Source organism: Cynocephalus volans, chromosome 10 (assembly GCF_027409185.1).
Source record: "Cynocephalus volans isolate mCynVol1 chromosome 10, mCynVol1.pri, whole genome shotgun sequence".
In the NCBI taxonomy this organism is placed as follows: domain Eukaryota; kingdom Metazoa; phylum Chordata; class Mammalia; order Dermoptera; family Cynocephalidae; genus Cynocephalus; species Cynocephalus volans.
The window spans coordinates 21058978-21077029 of NC_084469.1; the positions used below are offsets into that span (position 1 = coordinate 21058978).

At 40.5% G+C, this 18052-nt stretch overlaps 1 protein-coding gene across 1 annotated transcript in view; it reads right to left on the reverse strand.

Moving 5' to 3' along the window:
* The window catches only part of SLFN5 (schlafen family member 5), a 30612-nt gene extending 16379 nt beyond the window's left edge, over window positions 1–14233 (reverse strand). Inside the window, exon 1 of the mRNA XM_063112570.1 lies at window positions 14193–14233. Coding sequence (XP_062968640.1) covers window positions 14193–14218 — 26 coding nt within the window. The 5' untranslated portion in view covers window positions 14219–14233. The remainder of the gene's footprint in view (window positions 1–14192) is intronic.
* Window positions 14234–18052: the final 3819 nt, after the last annotated feature.

Sequence of the window (18052 nt, forward strand, 5' to 3'; positions counted from 1 at the left end):
TGTGAATGAGATTAGTGCCCTTAAAGAGTGGCCCAGGGGAGCTCCTTTGACACTTCTACCATGTGAGGGCACAGTGAGAAGGTGCCATCTATGATCCAGAAAGAGGGTCCTCACCAACCACCAAATCAGTGCCTTCATCTTGGACTTCCCAGCTCCAGAACTCAGAAATAAATTTCTGTTGTTTATCAGTCACCCACTCTATGGTATTTTGTTATAACAGCCCAAACAGACTAAGAAACATCTAAAACTTGGGGGGAGGGGAGTAAAGAGTATAAGCATGTTGTTTAGAAATATAGAAACAAATGCCGAAAGAAAAAGCTGAGAGGCAAGAGGTTGCCTAGAGGGCAGGAGTAAAGGGGGATAGTAAGGGGCCACCCATCTTCTCACTCTGTCTGGAGGAACTATGACTTTCAAAACGACATATGCGAGACTCCCACTTCCAGTCAGAATAGAGTACCAGGGACTAGATCACTTTCCTGTCTAAAATGACCAAACCATTTCTGAAGAAATAATGCCTGAAGATTTTCCAAATTTGATGAACACTATAAAAAATCAAGATCAAGATCTAAGACCACAGACCCCAAGCACGAGAAACATGAAGAAGACCATAGCAAGGCACATTATAATTAAATGGCTCAAAACCAGTGATAAAGAGAAAGTCTTAAAAACATCCAGAGGAAAAACACACATTACATATATATATATAGTAACAAAGAATGACATTAAATTTTTTTGTCAGGTCCAAGGAAAGCGAGAAGATGGTGGATCAATATCTTTAAACCACTGAAAGACAAAAATACCTAGGGTTCTATGTCCAGTGAAAATATCTGTTAAAAATTAAGATGACTCAATAACAAAAAGACAAACAACCCAATTTAAAAAATGAGCAAAGGACTCGAACAGGTATTTCTCCAAAGAAGAAATACAAATGGCCAATAAGCACATGAAATGATGTTCAATGTCACTAGTAATTAGGGAAATTACTTCACACCCACTAAGATAGTTATTTTAAAAAACTGAAAATAACTTGATGAGGATATGGAGAAATTGGAACCCCCATATAATGACGATGGGAATACAAAAATGTACAGCTGTTGAGGAAGACAGACAGTTTAGAGGTTCTTTACAAAGTTAAACATAGAATTTCTACATGACGCAGCCATTCCACTCCTAAGTATATACCCAACAGGATTGAAAACAGGTACTCAAATCCTTGAGATTCAACAAGTCACAAATGTTCGTAGCAACACTATTCACAATAACTGAAAGGTGGAAATAACCCAAATGTCTAGCAACAGATGAATGGACAAAAATTGTCCTATATCCATGAAATACAATATTATTCAGTCACAGAAAGGAACAAAGTACTGTTACATGCTTCAGTGTGAACGAACCTAGAAAACATTATGCACAGTGAAAAAAGCCAGACACAAAAGGTCATGTACTGTTTGATTTTATTCACGTGAGATATCCAGAACGGATAGGTCACTGAAACAAAAATGAGATGGGCGGTTTCCAGGGGCTAGGGGAAGAGGAGATTGGGGAATAATTGCTTAATAGGGTTTTATTGGGGAGTAATGAAAATGTTTTGAAGCTTGATAGAGGTGCTGGTTGCACAACATTGTGAATGAACTAAATGCCACTGATTCGTTTACTTTAAAATGGTCAATTTTATATTAGGTAAATTTCACCTCCCTTTTAAAAATTAATTTTTAAAAGGGAGGTGAAATAAAAACTTTCTAAGACATAAAAGCTGAAAGAATTCATTAGCAGCAGAGCTGCAATACAAGAAATGTTAAAGAAAGTGCTTCAGGCAGAAGAAAAATGATACCAGTTGGAAAACGAATATACACAAAGCAGGGAAGAACACTGGAAATGGTCACTACATGGATAAAGATATGAGATTTTCCAAAACTTAAATCTCTTTAAAAGAAGAACAGAATTAGAGTGCTAATATTAACTGATTTCAAGCCTCAATTATGAAGTTACAGTAATCGAGACCGTATGGTACTGGTATAAAGACAGATAAATAGATCCATGGAACAGAATAAAGAGTCCAAAAATAAAACCACACATATATGAACAACTAACTTTTTTAAAAGGAACAAAATGGGGAAAGTGTAATATTTTCAACAAATTGAACTGGAAAAATTGGATGCCCATATATCACACCATCTACAAAAATTTACTCAAAAATTGCATAGACCTAAATGTAAAACCTAAAACTATGTGGAAATACATGAAGACTGCCCAAATGAGAATAAGCAGAGGCTATTTATTCAGAGCTCACTATAACAAGGGAGTCAGCCACCATCACTTGCATTTGGCAGAGACTCAAAGGCAGGCAGGGGTATGGGAAAGCTTTAGAGTGGAAAAAGAGAAGGCTCCTGGTATGCTCTCATTTAAGGTTGTTGATAGGGAAGCTGGAAGCAGGGTTAGTAGAAGTGGGGCTTCCTATGTGATTGGTTTAGGGAGTATATTTGGCTTTCTCTAGCTGGTCCTGAATTGGAAATAGGGGCAAAAATTAGGAAAGCTAGTGGTTATTGCCAAGTTCTGACTACTTTTGGCTAACTGCTGCAGAGATTATGATTTGGCTTCCTGGGCCAGTTGCCTCAGAGTTTGTGGTCAGAGTTCTACTTTTACACATGATCTAGCTATTGCCCATATGTATATTCAGTCTCTCAATCCTTCTTCCCTTCCCTTGGTCATTTTCTTGCTTGTAAGAAGTTAACCAATTCAAGGAAGGCTAGAAATCCTTATCTTCACCGCTCAAGGATTGTTCAGTCACCTCCACAGTCAACTGTATTGCAAGATCTTCTTGACATTTTTTGTTGTTGTATCATCAAGGTGATAATCTGATGAGAGAGCTATGTAGAAGCATCTAAGACTCTGGAAAGAAAGCAATGGACAAGCATCATGACCACTACGACAAAAGCAAGAATAGTGCCCGTAAGATGCCTTGGAACCAGGAACCCCGTTACTCAACCCAGGCCAAAAGAACAAATCCCGTAAGCCATGAGGATCAATCTTAGATAGCCAAGTAGCTTTTTCCTTAAGATATGTATAGCCTGTTCCACATTGCCCTTTCATTAATCCAAGTACAGCAAGAAGTAATAGCAACGGCACAGATGCCACTCTAGCCAGTCAACAAGAATTCTAGAACAATGCAATTGTCTGTCACTACTTGTACCAGGGATTGCTCATTACTACTTGTGTTAATTTGTGTTCTATCTAGAGAAGTTATAGTATCATTAATAACTTCTGTCAGAGCCAGTGACAACTTTCTTACAGTCTTTTCTATTGTATGATTCCCATGGTTGGAATGCTTTCTGATTGTTTATATAAACAGTGAGTCAGAAATTCCACTAAATAGTGGCCCCAAATAATCAAGGTGGCCTCATTTTGGATCTCACATTAGTGTCGGAGTTTCCAAACTTCATGATTTATAGAGTTAGGGTTTCTGTATATAGACAGGTCTCTGAATATGATTCCTAAAGTGCATGGGGTATTCGTTTGAGGCAAAGAAGACCAGGAACCTGGGCACAAAGGAAGCAGTATCCAGGAAATGCATAGAGATCCAGGAAAAAATTTATTTACAACATGAAGTTGGAACAAGGCCTTCTAATAGCTGGGTTAGATATTTGGGTCTCTATTAGTCTCTTCCAGGTTGTGAGGATTTGGTTCACTGCTCTATGAAGGTTGTTGAATTCAAAGTTATAATTGCCTAGGGTCTGATCAATAGATTGTAATAATTGCTTCCTTTTCTAGGATAGGGGAACACTAGCAAAGTCACAGGTTGATTTGTTTAAGGTCATTTGTCCATGTAGGTGCAAGTGGAAATGCCATTGGCTGTAATTTCCTATGGTCTCATTAGATAAGACTGGAATTGACCAAAGGTTTTTATCACGGGGGTTTGGTGATGAATGGCATATCCAGCAATCAATAACATTAAGGGCAGTGGTTACTATTTGGGATAATCTAAGAATGGCATTAGAATGAATAGGTTCTCATCTAACAATTATAATAAGGAGAGAAGAAAAGAGAAAAAGGTCCATTATAGGTGGATGACAACCACAGGTCTATGAAAAATGAGAAGAAGAATGATTATAAGCAAGCAGATAAGAACCAAAACAGGAATTATACAGGGGTCTTGGTCTGACATCTCAGGTCATCCACTTGTTCCAAAGGTCTTGGGTTAGCTGTCTGTCTCTGAAGATCAGTTACTTCTAGAAAATCTCTGAGAATCCTTTGTTTGAGGTTCTCTGTTGGAATAGTTTTCCAATTGTAGAATTCTAAATTGCTTCTCTAGTTAGGAAATATGAACTTAAGGAATGACTTCTTGGAGTTTCACTGCTGTATTTGTTAACAGTACCTGATAAGGTCCCTTCAATGAAATTCAAGAGAAGTTTTTCTCTAATATCTCTTCTAATAGATGAAATCTCCTGGCTGAAGATCATCCCAAGGTTGTTTAGAAAGATGTGGGAAGGCAGCCTTGACCTGTTGGTGATAGAACTGGGTATAGTATGTAAGTCCTTGGAGATTTTTTGCCATGCGTGCATGCAGTAGGACATAGTCCAGTATTGCAGGGAAAATCCCTTGCAGTTACTAATTCACAGAAGGATAACCAAAATATCTCTGAGGAAATGGACCTCATGGCCATAAGGGTTAGTTGGGAATACCTTTGACCAAGGAAGCACAAGGGTTTCTGAAAGATTTGCCAATTTTAATTTAAGGATTAAATTAAAGGATTACATTTCAAAATTAAATTAAATTATAGGCCATTGGTCTTTTCAACATTTCCAGAAGATTGTGAATGGTAAAGACAGTATAGTTTTTGAGTAATGGGTGACATCTTACAGAGTTCTTTTATATGGTTCCTGTAAAGTATGTGCCTTGATCACTTGATATAAAAGTTGGTATGCTCCATGTTGGAAACAAAATCAAGCAGCCTTTTAGTGGCTGAAGGACTGTAGCGTTTTGGCAAGAAAATGCTTCAATTCATCCTGGAACTATACATACAAATAACTAAAACATATTCAAATCCTATCGAGGGTGGAAACTGGATAAAGTCCAGCTGAAGGTGATAAAAGGCCCTCGAGGCTCTGGTTACTGACCAGGTCTCAGCTTTATAATTCTCCAGGATCATGTTGCCAACAGATGACACATTACCTGAAAACAGTCTCAGCTGTCTTTTTAAAATTGCCCCCAAATGTTGATTTAAGACAGTAACCAATTTGTCTATATTATAATGAATAATTTCATGGAGAAATTTAGCTAAAATCCATTTTAAATAACTTGATGCCAGCAAGTGGCCATTTAAAGAGTTCCAGAGATTACTTGAATAAAGGATTCAACCACATGTTTCCATTCTTCCTTTTCAAAATCGGGGGCTAAACGATGATATTTTGTGATAGCCTCTTTGAATCCCTCAAGAGATTTATCCTTTGAGGGTTTAGATAGTATCATAACCTTAGTTAAGACTTCTTGTTTGGCATAATAATCTGCTAGAGTGTTTCCTCTACCTTAGTTTCCTCAACCTTTATATACCCCTGTGGGAAGTAGGAGTGTGTCTAAAAGTCCCTCATCTTACTGTCCACTTCTGCTGGGGTTCCTGCAGAGGTGACAAACCCCCTTTGTTTCAAAAGCACAAAAACACACCTATCTGTGTATATGTTTACTTGCTGGTCTTCAGCTAGTTGCAAAACTCCAGTAAGTGCAATTAGTTCACCATCTAGGCTAATTTTACCTCAGGTAGAGGACTATGTTCTAAAGAAGAGCTTAAATTAGTGATAGCACATCTTGCTGGGTAACCTTCAGTTTCAGTTTTAAGTTGCAATACATCAATGAATAATACTAAGTTAGTGTTCTCAGTGGGAGTCAACAAATCTGAGTGTGGTACAGAAGCTTCCCTAACCAAGAAAATATAATTATGAGGTTCCCCTTCCTCTGCTAAGGGCAGGATTCAGAGTGGTGTAGCAGTAAATAGTAATGAGAGAGGGAGAGAGTAACAGAATCTCATAAGAGGATAATCTGCTGACTGAGAAGTATTGGGTGTTCTCAGTCAGTAGTAATGTCTGTACTGCATGAGGAATGATGAAGTCAGCAGGGAGCCTAGAACTAGTTCAGAAGAAGCATCAGCATGTTTTGCAGTGGCACCTATTGCCCAAAGAAAAGAGGGATAAGCTTTTGCAACAGGGTCAAGAGTAATGGTTTTTTGATGGTTCCCATGAAGTTGAGTTAAAACCACAAGGGCTTGTCCAGATCACTCATGCACAAATAGACAAAATGGCTTTTTGTAGTTAGGGGTGCCTAAGAAAGGAGGATGTTGAAGAACCTTCCTCAGGTTCCAGAAGGCCTGTTTATGTTCAGGCTCTCAGAGGAGAGGCTGTTCTCTAAGGACTTAGTTAATTCATGAAAAGGTATTTCAATCACAGAAAATTCTGATACCCATTGTCTGTAATATCCAGTCAAGCCTAGAAATGACAGCTGTCATTTTGTGAGGGCTCTAGGATAAGTTTAGGTAATCTTTAGTTTATCAGGAGAGAATGTTTGTCCCTCCTTACATAGGGCATGCCCCAAATAGTGGACTGTGTTTGGGTAAAATTGTAATTTATCTTTTGAAATATTATGTCCCTTTTCTGCTAAGGCTGAGAACAAGTAAATGGAATCCTTTTTAAAGACTTCCCTGTTCTCTGAACAAAGTAGGACATCATCTACATATTTTATCAGAACTCTGTCACAAGGGAAATTTAGATACTTTAAGTCTTGATTGAGGAACTGAAAAACAAAAGGGGCTTCAATGAACTAGGCAAGACTGTCCAGTTATATGATTGTCTTCCCCCAAGTGAAGGCAAAAAAGTATCGACTATCCTAGTCAAAAAGCAGGCTGAAAAAGGCAGAGAAAATTTCTCCTACAATAAAGCAAGTGACTGCAGGTAGAATTGACAGATGGTATGTGGTTTAGATACTACTGGAAAACAAAAGTAAATTTTATTGGTGGCCTGAAGTCTTGAACAAACCAATATCTTTGCCAATTTGGGTTTTTCACTGGCAAGACAGGAATATTACAAGGGAGAGTGTGGGATATGAGAAGATCTTTGGAAATAAGGCCTTCAACCATGGGTTCAAGTCCCTCCTCTTCTTCTGGCTTCAAAGGATATTGGGGAAGTTTGATAATGGTTTGGTAGGATCTGTCTGAATTTAATAGGTTCTACTCCAGTTATTTTTCCTGTGTCACTGGAATTTTTAGTCCCTAGGGCATCAACAATCTTAAGGAAATTCAATGAGATGTAAGAAGACTCAGTTAGACAACACAATGAAATGAGAAAACCTATCCAGGATATGAAGGAGGAAATTTAAAAAGAGATTAATATCTTTAAAAAAAATGTAGTGGAACTCTTGGAACTGAAGGATTCGCTCAATGAAATAAAGCAACAGCAACTGAGACCTTAAATAGCAGGCTAGAGCAAGCAGAAGAAAAGATTTCTAATCTTGAAGATAGTCTTACTAAAATAACCCAGGTGAACCAAAAAAAAAAAAAAAAAGAAAGAAAGAAAAAAGAAAAAAAGAAAAGTAAAGAAAGAAAGAAAGAAAGAGAAAAGAAAAAAGAATTTTTAAAAAATGAAGAAAAACTAAGAGAGCTAGCAGACAACCTTAAGTGCACAAACAACAAACATCCAGATCATGGGTGCTCCAAAAGGGGAAGAGAAATGAAACGGCATTGAAAACATATTAAATGAAATAACAGTGGAAAACTTCCCAGATATAGGGAGAGACATGGGCCTTCAGATCCAGGAGGCTCAAAGATCCCCAAACAGATTCAATTCAAAAAGGTCCTCTCCAAGACACATTGTAGTCAAACTGGCAAAACTCAAAGACAAAGAGAGAATCCTAAAAATTGCAAGAGAAAAGCATTAAGTCAACTATAAGGGTATCCCCATCAGACTAACAGCAGACTCCTCAATAGAAATTCTCCAGGCCACAAGAGAATGGGATAATATATTCAAAATACTAAAAGAAAAAAAAAAAAAAACCTGCCAGCCAAGAATACTGTACCCAGCAAGGCTAACCTTCAGATAAGAAGGAGGAAGAGTATTTCCCAGACGAACAAGAACAGTGGGAGTTCACCACCATATAACCAGCCCTACAAGAAATTCTCATGGGACTCCTGCATCATGAATACAAAAAGATAATAATCACTACCATGGATACACAAAGAAGAATAAAACCCACTGGTAGAACAAAAATGCAAATGAGAAAGAGAAAGAAACTATATCTTACCACCTCAAAAAACCAACAAACACTAAAGACAAACAATAAAAGGGAAAAAAAGGAACAAAAGATATTTAAAAGATCCAAACAAAATTTGATAAAATGCCAGGGGTGTTGTCTTACCATAAATGCAAATGGATTAAATTCCCCACTCAAAAGACACAGACTGACTGATTGGATTAAAAATCTAGACCCAACTATACGCTGTCTACAAGAGATTCACCTCACCTGCAAACACACACACAGACTAATAGTGAAGGGATAGACAAAGATATACCACACAAATGGAAACCAAAAATGAGCAGGAGTAACTATTCTTATATCGGATAAGTAGACTTTAAACCAAAAACTATAAAAAGAGACAAAGAAGGCCATTATATAATGATAAAGGGATCTATCCAGCAAGAAGAAATAACAACCATAAATATATATGCACTCAACACCAGAGCACCCAGATATATAAAGCAAACACTATTAGACCTAAAGAAAGAGATAGACCCCAACACAGTAATAGTTGGGGACCTGAACACCCCTCTGTCAGCACTGGACAGATCATCTATGCAATAAGTCAACAGAGAAACACAGGAATTAAACTACACTTTAAACCAATTGGACTTGGCAGATATCTACAGAACATTTCATCCAACAACTATGGAATATATATTCTTTTCATCTGCACATGAAACATTCTCCAGGATAGACTACATGTTAGGTCACAAGTCAAGTCTCAACAATTTTTTAAAAATTGAAATTATTTCAAGTATATTTTCAGACCACAACAGATTAAAACTAGAAGTCAATAACAGGACAAACTCTGGAAACTATACAAATACATGGAAATAAACAATATGCTCTTCAATGACCTATGGATCCAAGAAGAAATTAAACAGGAAATCAAAAAATTCCTTGAATTGAATGAAAATAAAGACACATCATACTAAAACCTGTGGGATACTGCAAAAGCAGTACTAAGAGGGTAGTTTACTGCAATAGATGCCTACATCAAAAGTATAGAAAGATTTCAAGTAAGCAACACTTCAAAGAACTAGAAAAACAAGAACAGTCTAATCCCAAAATTAACAGACAGAAATAAATAGTTAAGATCAGAGCAGAACTAGATAAAATAGAGACCCAGAAAATGATACAAAAGATCAATGAAACAAAAAGTTGGTTTTTTGAGAAGATATACAAAATAGACAAATCATTAGTTAGGCTAACAGAAAAAAGAGAGAAGACCCAAATAACAAAATCAGAAATGAGAAAGGAGACATTACAACTGGTACCACAGAAATACAAGAATAATTAGAGACTATTATAAGAAACATATGCCAACAAATTTGAAAACCTGGAGGAAATGGATAAATTTATGGACACATACAAACTACCAAGAATGAACCAAGAAGAAACAGAAAATCTGAACAGACCGATAACAAGCAACAAGATTGAAGCAGTAATCAGCAGTCTCCCAACAAAGAAAAGCCCAGGAACAGATGGCTTTACTGCTGAATTCTACCAACCTCTAAACCAATTCTCTTCAAACTATTCCAAAAAATTGAAACAGAGGCCATTGTCACCAACTCATTGTATGAGGACACATCACCTTGATACAAAACCAGACAAAGATACAACAAAAAAGAAAACTATAGGCCAATATCTTTGATGAACATAGATGCAAAAATCCTCAACAAAATATTAGCAAACAAAATACAACAAAGCATTAAAAAAAATTATACACCATGATGAAGTGGAATTCATCCCTGGGATGCAAGGATGGTTCAACATTTGCAAGTCAATAAATGTGACACACCACATCAACAAAATCAAGGACAAAAACCATATGACTATCTGAGTAGACACAGGAAAAAGCTTTTGACAAAATTCAACATCCCTTCATGATAAAGACTCTCAGAAAATTAGGTGTAGAAAGAAAGTATCTCAACACAATAAAAGCCACATATGGCAAATCTACTGCCAATATCACCCTGAATGGGGAAAAGCTGAAAGCTCTTAAGAACAGGAACAAGACAAGGATGCCCACTCTCACCACTCCTACTTAACATAGTACTGGAAGTACTAAACACAGTAATCAGACAAGAGAAAGAAATAAAGGGTATCCAGACTGGAAAAGATGAAGTCAAACTGTCTCTGTTTGCAGATGACATGATCCTATGTATAGAAAAACAGAAAGACTCTACAAAAAAATAACAAAAAAAACTCATATGGCTGATAAATGATTTCAGTAAAGTTGCAGGATACCAAAAGAAATAAACAAAAATCAGTAGCATTTTTATACTTTAACAATGAACCAGCAGAAAAAGAAATCAAGAAAGCAAGCCCATTTAAAGTCACCAAAAAAAAAAAGAAACCTAGGAATAAATTTAGCCAAGGAGGCGAAAGATCTCTAAAATTAGAACTACAAATCACTGCTGAAAGAAATTAAAGAGGACACATAAAGATGGAAAAACATCCCATGTTCATGGATTGGAAGAATTAACATTGTGAAAATGTCTATACTACCCAAAGCAATCTGCAGATTCAATGCAATCCCCATCAAAATATTAATGACATTCTTCATGGAAATAGAAAAAACAATCCTAACATTCACATGGAACAACAAAAGACCCTGAATTGCCAAAGAAATCCTGAGCAAAAAAATAAATAAATAAAGCCAGAAGCATTACACCATCTGACTTCAAATTATACCACAGGCCTATAGTAACCAAAACAGCATGGTACTGGCATAAAAACACATTCAGACCAGTGAAACAGAATAGAGAACCTAGAAAACAACCTACATTCTTACAGCCAACTGATCTTTGCCAAAGGCACCAAGAACATACATTGGGGAAAAGACTGCCTCTTCAATAAATGCTGCTGGGAAAACTAGATATCCATATGTCGAAGAATGAAACTAGACCCATACCTCTCGCCATATACTAAAATCAACTCAAAGTGGATTAAAGACTTAAACATAAGACTTGAAATTATAAAACTTCTAAAAGAAAAAAATAGGGGAAACACTTCAAGAAGTAGGACTGGGCAAAGACCTTAGGAATAAGACCTCAAAAGCACAGGCAACAAAAGAAAAACATAAACAAATGGGATTATATCAAACTAAAAAGCTTCTACACTGCAAATAAAACAGTTAACAGAGTGAAAAGACAAGCTACAGAATGGGAGAAAATATTTGCAAACTACACATCTGACAAAGGATTAATATCCAGAATATACAAGGAACTCAAATAACTTAACAGTAAAAAAGGTAACTTGATCAAAAAATGGGCAAAGGAGGTAAAGAGGCATTTCTCAAAGGAAGATAAACAAATGGCCAACAGACACATGAAAAAAATGCTCAATATTTAGTGATGTTGCTTAGCGACAGAAGGGAAATGTAAATCAAAACCACATTGAGATGTCATCTCACCCTAGTTAGACTGGCTGTTATCAAAAAGACAGATAATAACAAATGCTGGCGAGGATGTGGAGAAAAGAGAACCCTCCTACACCGTTGGTGGGACTGTAAACTAGTGCAGCCATTACGGGAAACAGTATGTAGGTCCCTCAAACAACTGCAGATAGAACTGCCATATATCCAGTAACCCTATTGCTTTGGGTATATACCCAGAAGAACGGAAATCATCACGTCAAAGGGATACCTCCACTCCTGCGTTTATCACAGCTCTATCTACAATAGCCAAGAGTCAGAACCAGCTTAAATGTCCATTGACGGATGACTGGGTAAGGAAAATATGCTTATATACACCATGGAATACTACTCAGCCATAGAAAAGAATGACATTCTGCCATCTGCAGCAACACGGATGAACTTAGAAAAAAGTTATGTTGAGTGAGATAAGCCAGACATAGAAAGAGAAATACTGCATGTCCTTACTCATAAGTGGGAACTGAAAAAAATAAACAACAACAACAAAAAAAGAAAGATAAAACAATCACAATAATTCGTTGAACTTTCTAAAGGAGAGAACAAAACTGAGGTCACCAGAGGAGAGAAAGGCGGGGGGTGGGGGTGGGGAGGGGTAGCAAGAAATTGGTAATGGGCCACAAAATATTACATCGTGTAATGTTGAATATTTTAATTACCCTGATTTGAACAGCACATATTGCACATAGGTATTAATATTCAACACTGTAACCCACAGAAACGTACAATCGTTTCAATTAAAAAATTCCTCCTAAAGTTATTAAAAACTTCATGCATGGATAACTTTGAAAAAATAAGTTAAAATATTTTGTTACAACTCAAAAAGCAGTAGGATATTTATGTGCCGGCTCTTACTGAGTTTTTTCCATAGAAACAAAATCTATGACAGGGTTAGTGTCCCAAATTCTGCATACTCCAGATGGAGACCTTTACATGCCCCCTCATTCACTTGATAATAACTCCCCTGCCCTCATCTTGCCTGTCGTGAATTTATACCTCTCAAGCCTGCCAAGTCCCTTGTCAGCAGAAGCTTAGTGCGTGGTATGGAAAACAGCCACCGAAAATTACTCCAGCAATATAAGAAGAAATGTTCTCTCTTCCCTTACAGATGCATAAAAGAAGGAAGTATTTAGCTTCATAAAATCGCCCTTGTAGATTTTTTTCTAACAAAGTCATCTTCTAAGACATCTGTCTTCAGAGACTGTTCTGGCCTGTGAACGTGTCAATTAGCCTTCAGAAATACTGTAATTATTAGTGGTTGTTACTTAATGTCCTGCTGCCATGACAATAATACTGAAGTCGATTTCTGCTTTCTGATAGGTATAAACACCTGTGAATTTTCATAGGCCAGAAGAGGATCATGACATTTCCCTCTTCTTCCACTTGCAGGGAGGTAATAAAATCTGTGACTGTTAATTTCCTATTTACACAAACGAGTTTAAAATTCTTGTGATGTCTAAATGAATGCTTCTGACCCAGGATGCTGTCACACTCAGCGCTCATCCGTTCGCCAGCCACAGAAACTCTCAGCTCCGCCCCTGACAGGCAGATTGGGAATCAGTTTCTTTTCCCCCCACCATGACAGGCACAACCTCGCCTTCTTCTGATAGGACAACGCCAGAAACTTTAGTCACCGCGCCCATCTTCTCCTAGAGGCTTGGTTTTGAACCACCGCACCCAACCCCACCCCATCGGTAGGAAATCGCGAAGGAGCTATTGCAAAGTCCCAACGTCAAGCCTCCCCTCCCTCCTGCAGCAGTCCTAAAGGATTCCCTTCTGGCTCCTAGGACATTCTGTACAAAACAATCACGCACCGCAGCCGCAGCCTCTGCAGACAGAACCCACAGGGGCTCTACGTAGCCACTTCTGGGGGGATGCAGGGCTCTGAGCGCTACCTTGGGAGCCTACCCACCCTGTCCGATGCTGTTACTGTTTGAAGGCTTGATGTTCCAAACCAGGGACTTACAGGCAAACACACACAGACTCTTGTAACAGACCGGACACTGACGCTACTTGCCCCCAGGCCACAATCTCCCTTGGCTTCCTCTGCAGGAGACTCGGCACCGGATTTAGTCGTTTCCTCTAAAGCCCTTCGTGCTCCTGAAGCGTGGGGGAATTTCTACTAGGCTTGGTTTGGTAAGATTTAGGCTCTGTTGCCTTCCCTCTTCCCCAGCTCGTCCCGCGTTCCAAGCCACCCAGCTCCCGGGTCTTCCACAGCCCGCTGTCGTTGGAAGTTGCTACCGAGAGTCAACAAACCAAATCCCTGGAGCGAGAAAGAAGCTGTCGCCGCAGCGTCCAGTGCCGAGGAGCTGCCGTCGCCGCGCCCCGCCTTCGCCACAGCCCAGTCGCAGGAACGGGCGCGGAGCTGGGGAGGCTTTTGTTAAATCAACTTAACAATAACCCACAACGCTCGGACCAACTAGGGGAGGCTTTTGGAGGACCTGTGTAAACAAGCGGAGGGGAGGGGGGCACTCATTACCGGCCAGTATTTCTCCTCGGCAGCATGTCTCCCTCCCCGGGTAAGCGATGGAGCCTCCAAAGTCCAAATCCTGCCGCGTCCGCCCTTTATATCAGCTGAGCGCGGTGAGCCCTCGTGGGGCGGGGCGTCGCGCAGGAGACAGACAGGGACAGCCCAACAGTACCGTTTACATGGACTGGGAAACCCACTCCAAAGATAACAGCTTTGGTTAACTTTGGGTGGATATGGGGTCGATATGGGCAGTGGGGCTTCTTTGTTGCTTCTCTTCGTTTTCTGATTCATTTGGGGGGGGAAGTGGGGTTTGCAGTTCCAACGCCCAGCCCCGGGAGGGAGACCTGGGAGCAAGCCCACGACTTCCAGACTTCCCCGGCCCGGCTCTGGCCCTTCCTGAGACGCCCCAGGCTCAGGCGCGCTCCGCGGGCCTCTCCCCACTACGCCTCCAGCCCCGCCACTCCTGCTCGAATTGCCCCATGAGCGGCTGCGGCTGCGGCTGTCCGCCGGGGTTGTCGGGTGGGGAACTGGTGGGTGCCGGCACTAGGCGGAGCAGGAAGCAGAAACTCAGCTCCGCTTTTTCCCCCTCCCCGCTCCCATCCCCCCAATAATTTGAGAATTTTGATTCCAGCTGCTTTCTCTTGCGGGTGTTTTAATCTGTAAAGAGGTGATGCCTGCTGCAAAGGGCTGCCACCAAGAGCAGCCGCGACGCAGGTGGGCCAAGGGGAAGAGGAGCGAACTGCGGGGGCGCTGACGGAGCCCGCGCGCCCGGGGACGGACGTAGCGCTCGGGGACTCCTGCAGCGTTCAGTCAGTTCTGACTCCAGTGCTCCTCTTCTGCTCGTACTTGGCCCTCTTAAAATTCTGGTAAGTCAATGTCTCTCCATCTACTGTCTTCCATCTCCCGCGCCCAGAGCCAGAAGGCCCTCTGGAGCCCTCCCTGCAAGACCCCCCCCTCACCTTTTGCCCAAGAGCTCGAGGTCTCAGTGGACCCAGCGCAGGAAACGGAGCCCGCCCAAGCAGCCTGGGCCGGGCCGAGACCCGGTCGCAGCTGTCCCACTCACTTCTCAGGAACCCGCAAGGGATCGGCGCGACCGGACCCGGGGGGATGAGGAGAATCCGAAGCTTTGAGCCGAGCGACTGCAAAAAGGGTCACTGTAGGACCGCACAGGTCCTCCACAGGCTACCTCGATGCCCAACCACATTCAAATCCCTGCCCAGGAGGGAGGAGGCGCCTGAGACTCTGCCCTTTCCTGGAAGTAGGCAGGATCACTCCGCGAAGGGGGCCTACAGGGCTGGGCCGCGAGGGGCTCAGGGTGCTGGCCGCTTAAGCAGAAAATCAAGGCAGAGGTAAACGTCTGGAAGACCTGTGGGCATTTCTGGGGGCGAGGGTTAAGAGATGACTGTAGAATTTCTGAGTGTATTGTCAAATAGCTAAGGTATACATAAGGAACAAAATAATAATAACTTGAACGCCCATGTTGTCACCACCCAGCTTCAACCACAAAACATTAGCGATGCTTGTGTACCCCCAGTTGGTCTCATTTCCTCATCCCACCGGTCCTCTACTCACCAGATAACAAGTACAATTTGGAGTTACTATTCCCATGCAATTCTTTATACTTTTACTGTATGTGTTATGTCCCTCATCAACACATGACACTGTTTCACACATTATATACGTTTAAAACATTTGTAAAAAGTGGTACCGTGTTGTAAGCATTCTGCAGAACTTGCTTCTACGACTTAACATTTTGCTTTAAAGATTTATCTGGGTATCTAGATCATTCATTTTCACTGCTATGTGAACTGGATCCTTTCTGCTCACCTTTTCATCCATCTCCCTTGGTCCCCAAATTATGTAGGTCTGCCCAACATTTCCTGCAGAAGATCTCAGCTCACAAGGTTTCCAGGACATAATTGCTCCAGCATTACTCTCCCATGCCCTTTCCTTTTCTCAAGATATGAGGAGGGTCATGAGAAAGAAAGTGCCTTGATAAAATGTTGCTCTTCAAGTTGTTTGCTTGTTTGCTTGGAGTCGGAAGGGAGTGAGGGCAGACACCATTTATTCTGAGTATTAACTCAAGTTTAAAAGTAAAACCCTTAGAGGGTTCAGATCCCCATACCAGCCAGCCACCAAAAAATTAAAAAAAAAAAAAAATTAAAGTAAACCCTTAGGTTTGCCCTGTCCAAGAGTAGGATGTGTCAGAGCCATGATTACGCACTCCCTTGGCTAATGCAATATTTACTCCCCCCACCCCCAAGCAAAACAGGAAGCAAGCTAATGAGAAGAGAGGTGGTGGGTTAAAAGACATATGACCTTTTTAGGGACAGGCAGTCTCTCAAAGAAAGAGAATGACTATGTTAGTGTAAAGAGAGTCACTGACTAGACTAGCCATGCATCAGTGACTCCCGCCAGCACAATTTTCTTGTCTGCACAGCGAGGTTGGAGACTGCATGCCATGGTCTGCAGATCCCTGACTGCAGAAAACCCACTTCAGCATTCTCCCTGAGAGTCACAGGGACATTGATGCTGGGGCTCAATGCTCACTGGCATTGTGGCTGGCCAGACTTTTTGCAAAAGCTTTTACTAGGGGACTACGAGTTACAGCAGCCTTAGTATATGTGCTTAGCCTTAGCAGTCTTAGCACAGAGCCATATCAGTGTGTCCACAGACTTTCTTTTAAATCCAAGCAGATTTTTAAAATAATATTCACTTTTCAGGCAAGAACATATTCTATTTTTTCTTTACTTTTCTCAATAATAACAAATTTAAGATTTAAATTTTGCATAAACATGTTTATGACTTTTCTTAAGAACAATGTTCACCATTTGACCAAGTGGAGTGAAACCTTATCAAAGCAAGTTAGTTTGCAGGAGCAGTCACATCCTTTACCAATGTTTATATGAGTTGCACATATCAGAGAGGGTGGTAAGGAGAATCTTGGTTCTCTGTCCCTCCCAGCACCCACATTGATATCCAAGATGTTTTTTCCTGTCCAAAAACATGATTATGCTTTTCCTGAAAGAGCTGTTTCCTGAAGGGTTGATTTGCTCTTGCAGGTACAGGAAAATGAAAGTGTGACTCAGAATTTTCTCTCTGCACCCTCCCTCAGATCTTTAGCTCACTGAGAATGAGCATATTAGACAGAACAATGGCTTCCCAAAAATGTCTACATCCTAATTCCTAGAACCAGTGAATAAGTTATACAACTTGGCAGGAGAATTAAGGTTGTAGATGGAATTAAGGTTGTTAATCAGCTGACCTTAAAACAAAGAGATTGTCCTGGTGGGCCCACGGTAATCACAAGAATCCTTTCAATGTGGAAGAGGAAGGAAGAATAGTCAGAGCCAGAGTGATGGGATGTGAGAGAGACCTAACTGGTAGTTGCTGGCTTTGAAAATGGAAGGGGCTCACCAGCCAAGGAATGAGGGCGGCTAGAGCCTCCAGAAAGAAACTCAGTCTTGCCAACAGCTTGGTGTTAGCCCAGTGAGACCCATTTTGGATTTCTGATCTCCAAAAGTATAAGATAATAAGTTTCCTTTGTTGTGAGCCACTAAATTTACGGTAATTTGTTGTAGTAGCTATAGAATCAACATAGTGATTCAGACTACTGTACAACAGTCATCAATCCACATGGTCACCCATTCAGCAAAAAATCACAAAGATTCCACAATCTCTTGTGAGTGAAAGAGGACACCTGAAAACAGTTCTCAAAGTCTGGTCTCAGAACCCAACACCCTTTTGGGGGGCTGCTAGGTCAAAACAATTTCATTTTAATATCAAGACATTATTTACGATTTTCACTCTCATTTTTTCTCAAGTGTGTAATGGAGTTTTCCGGAGGCTACATGTTGTATGATATTGCA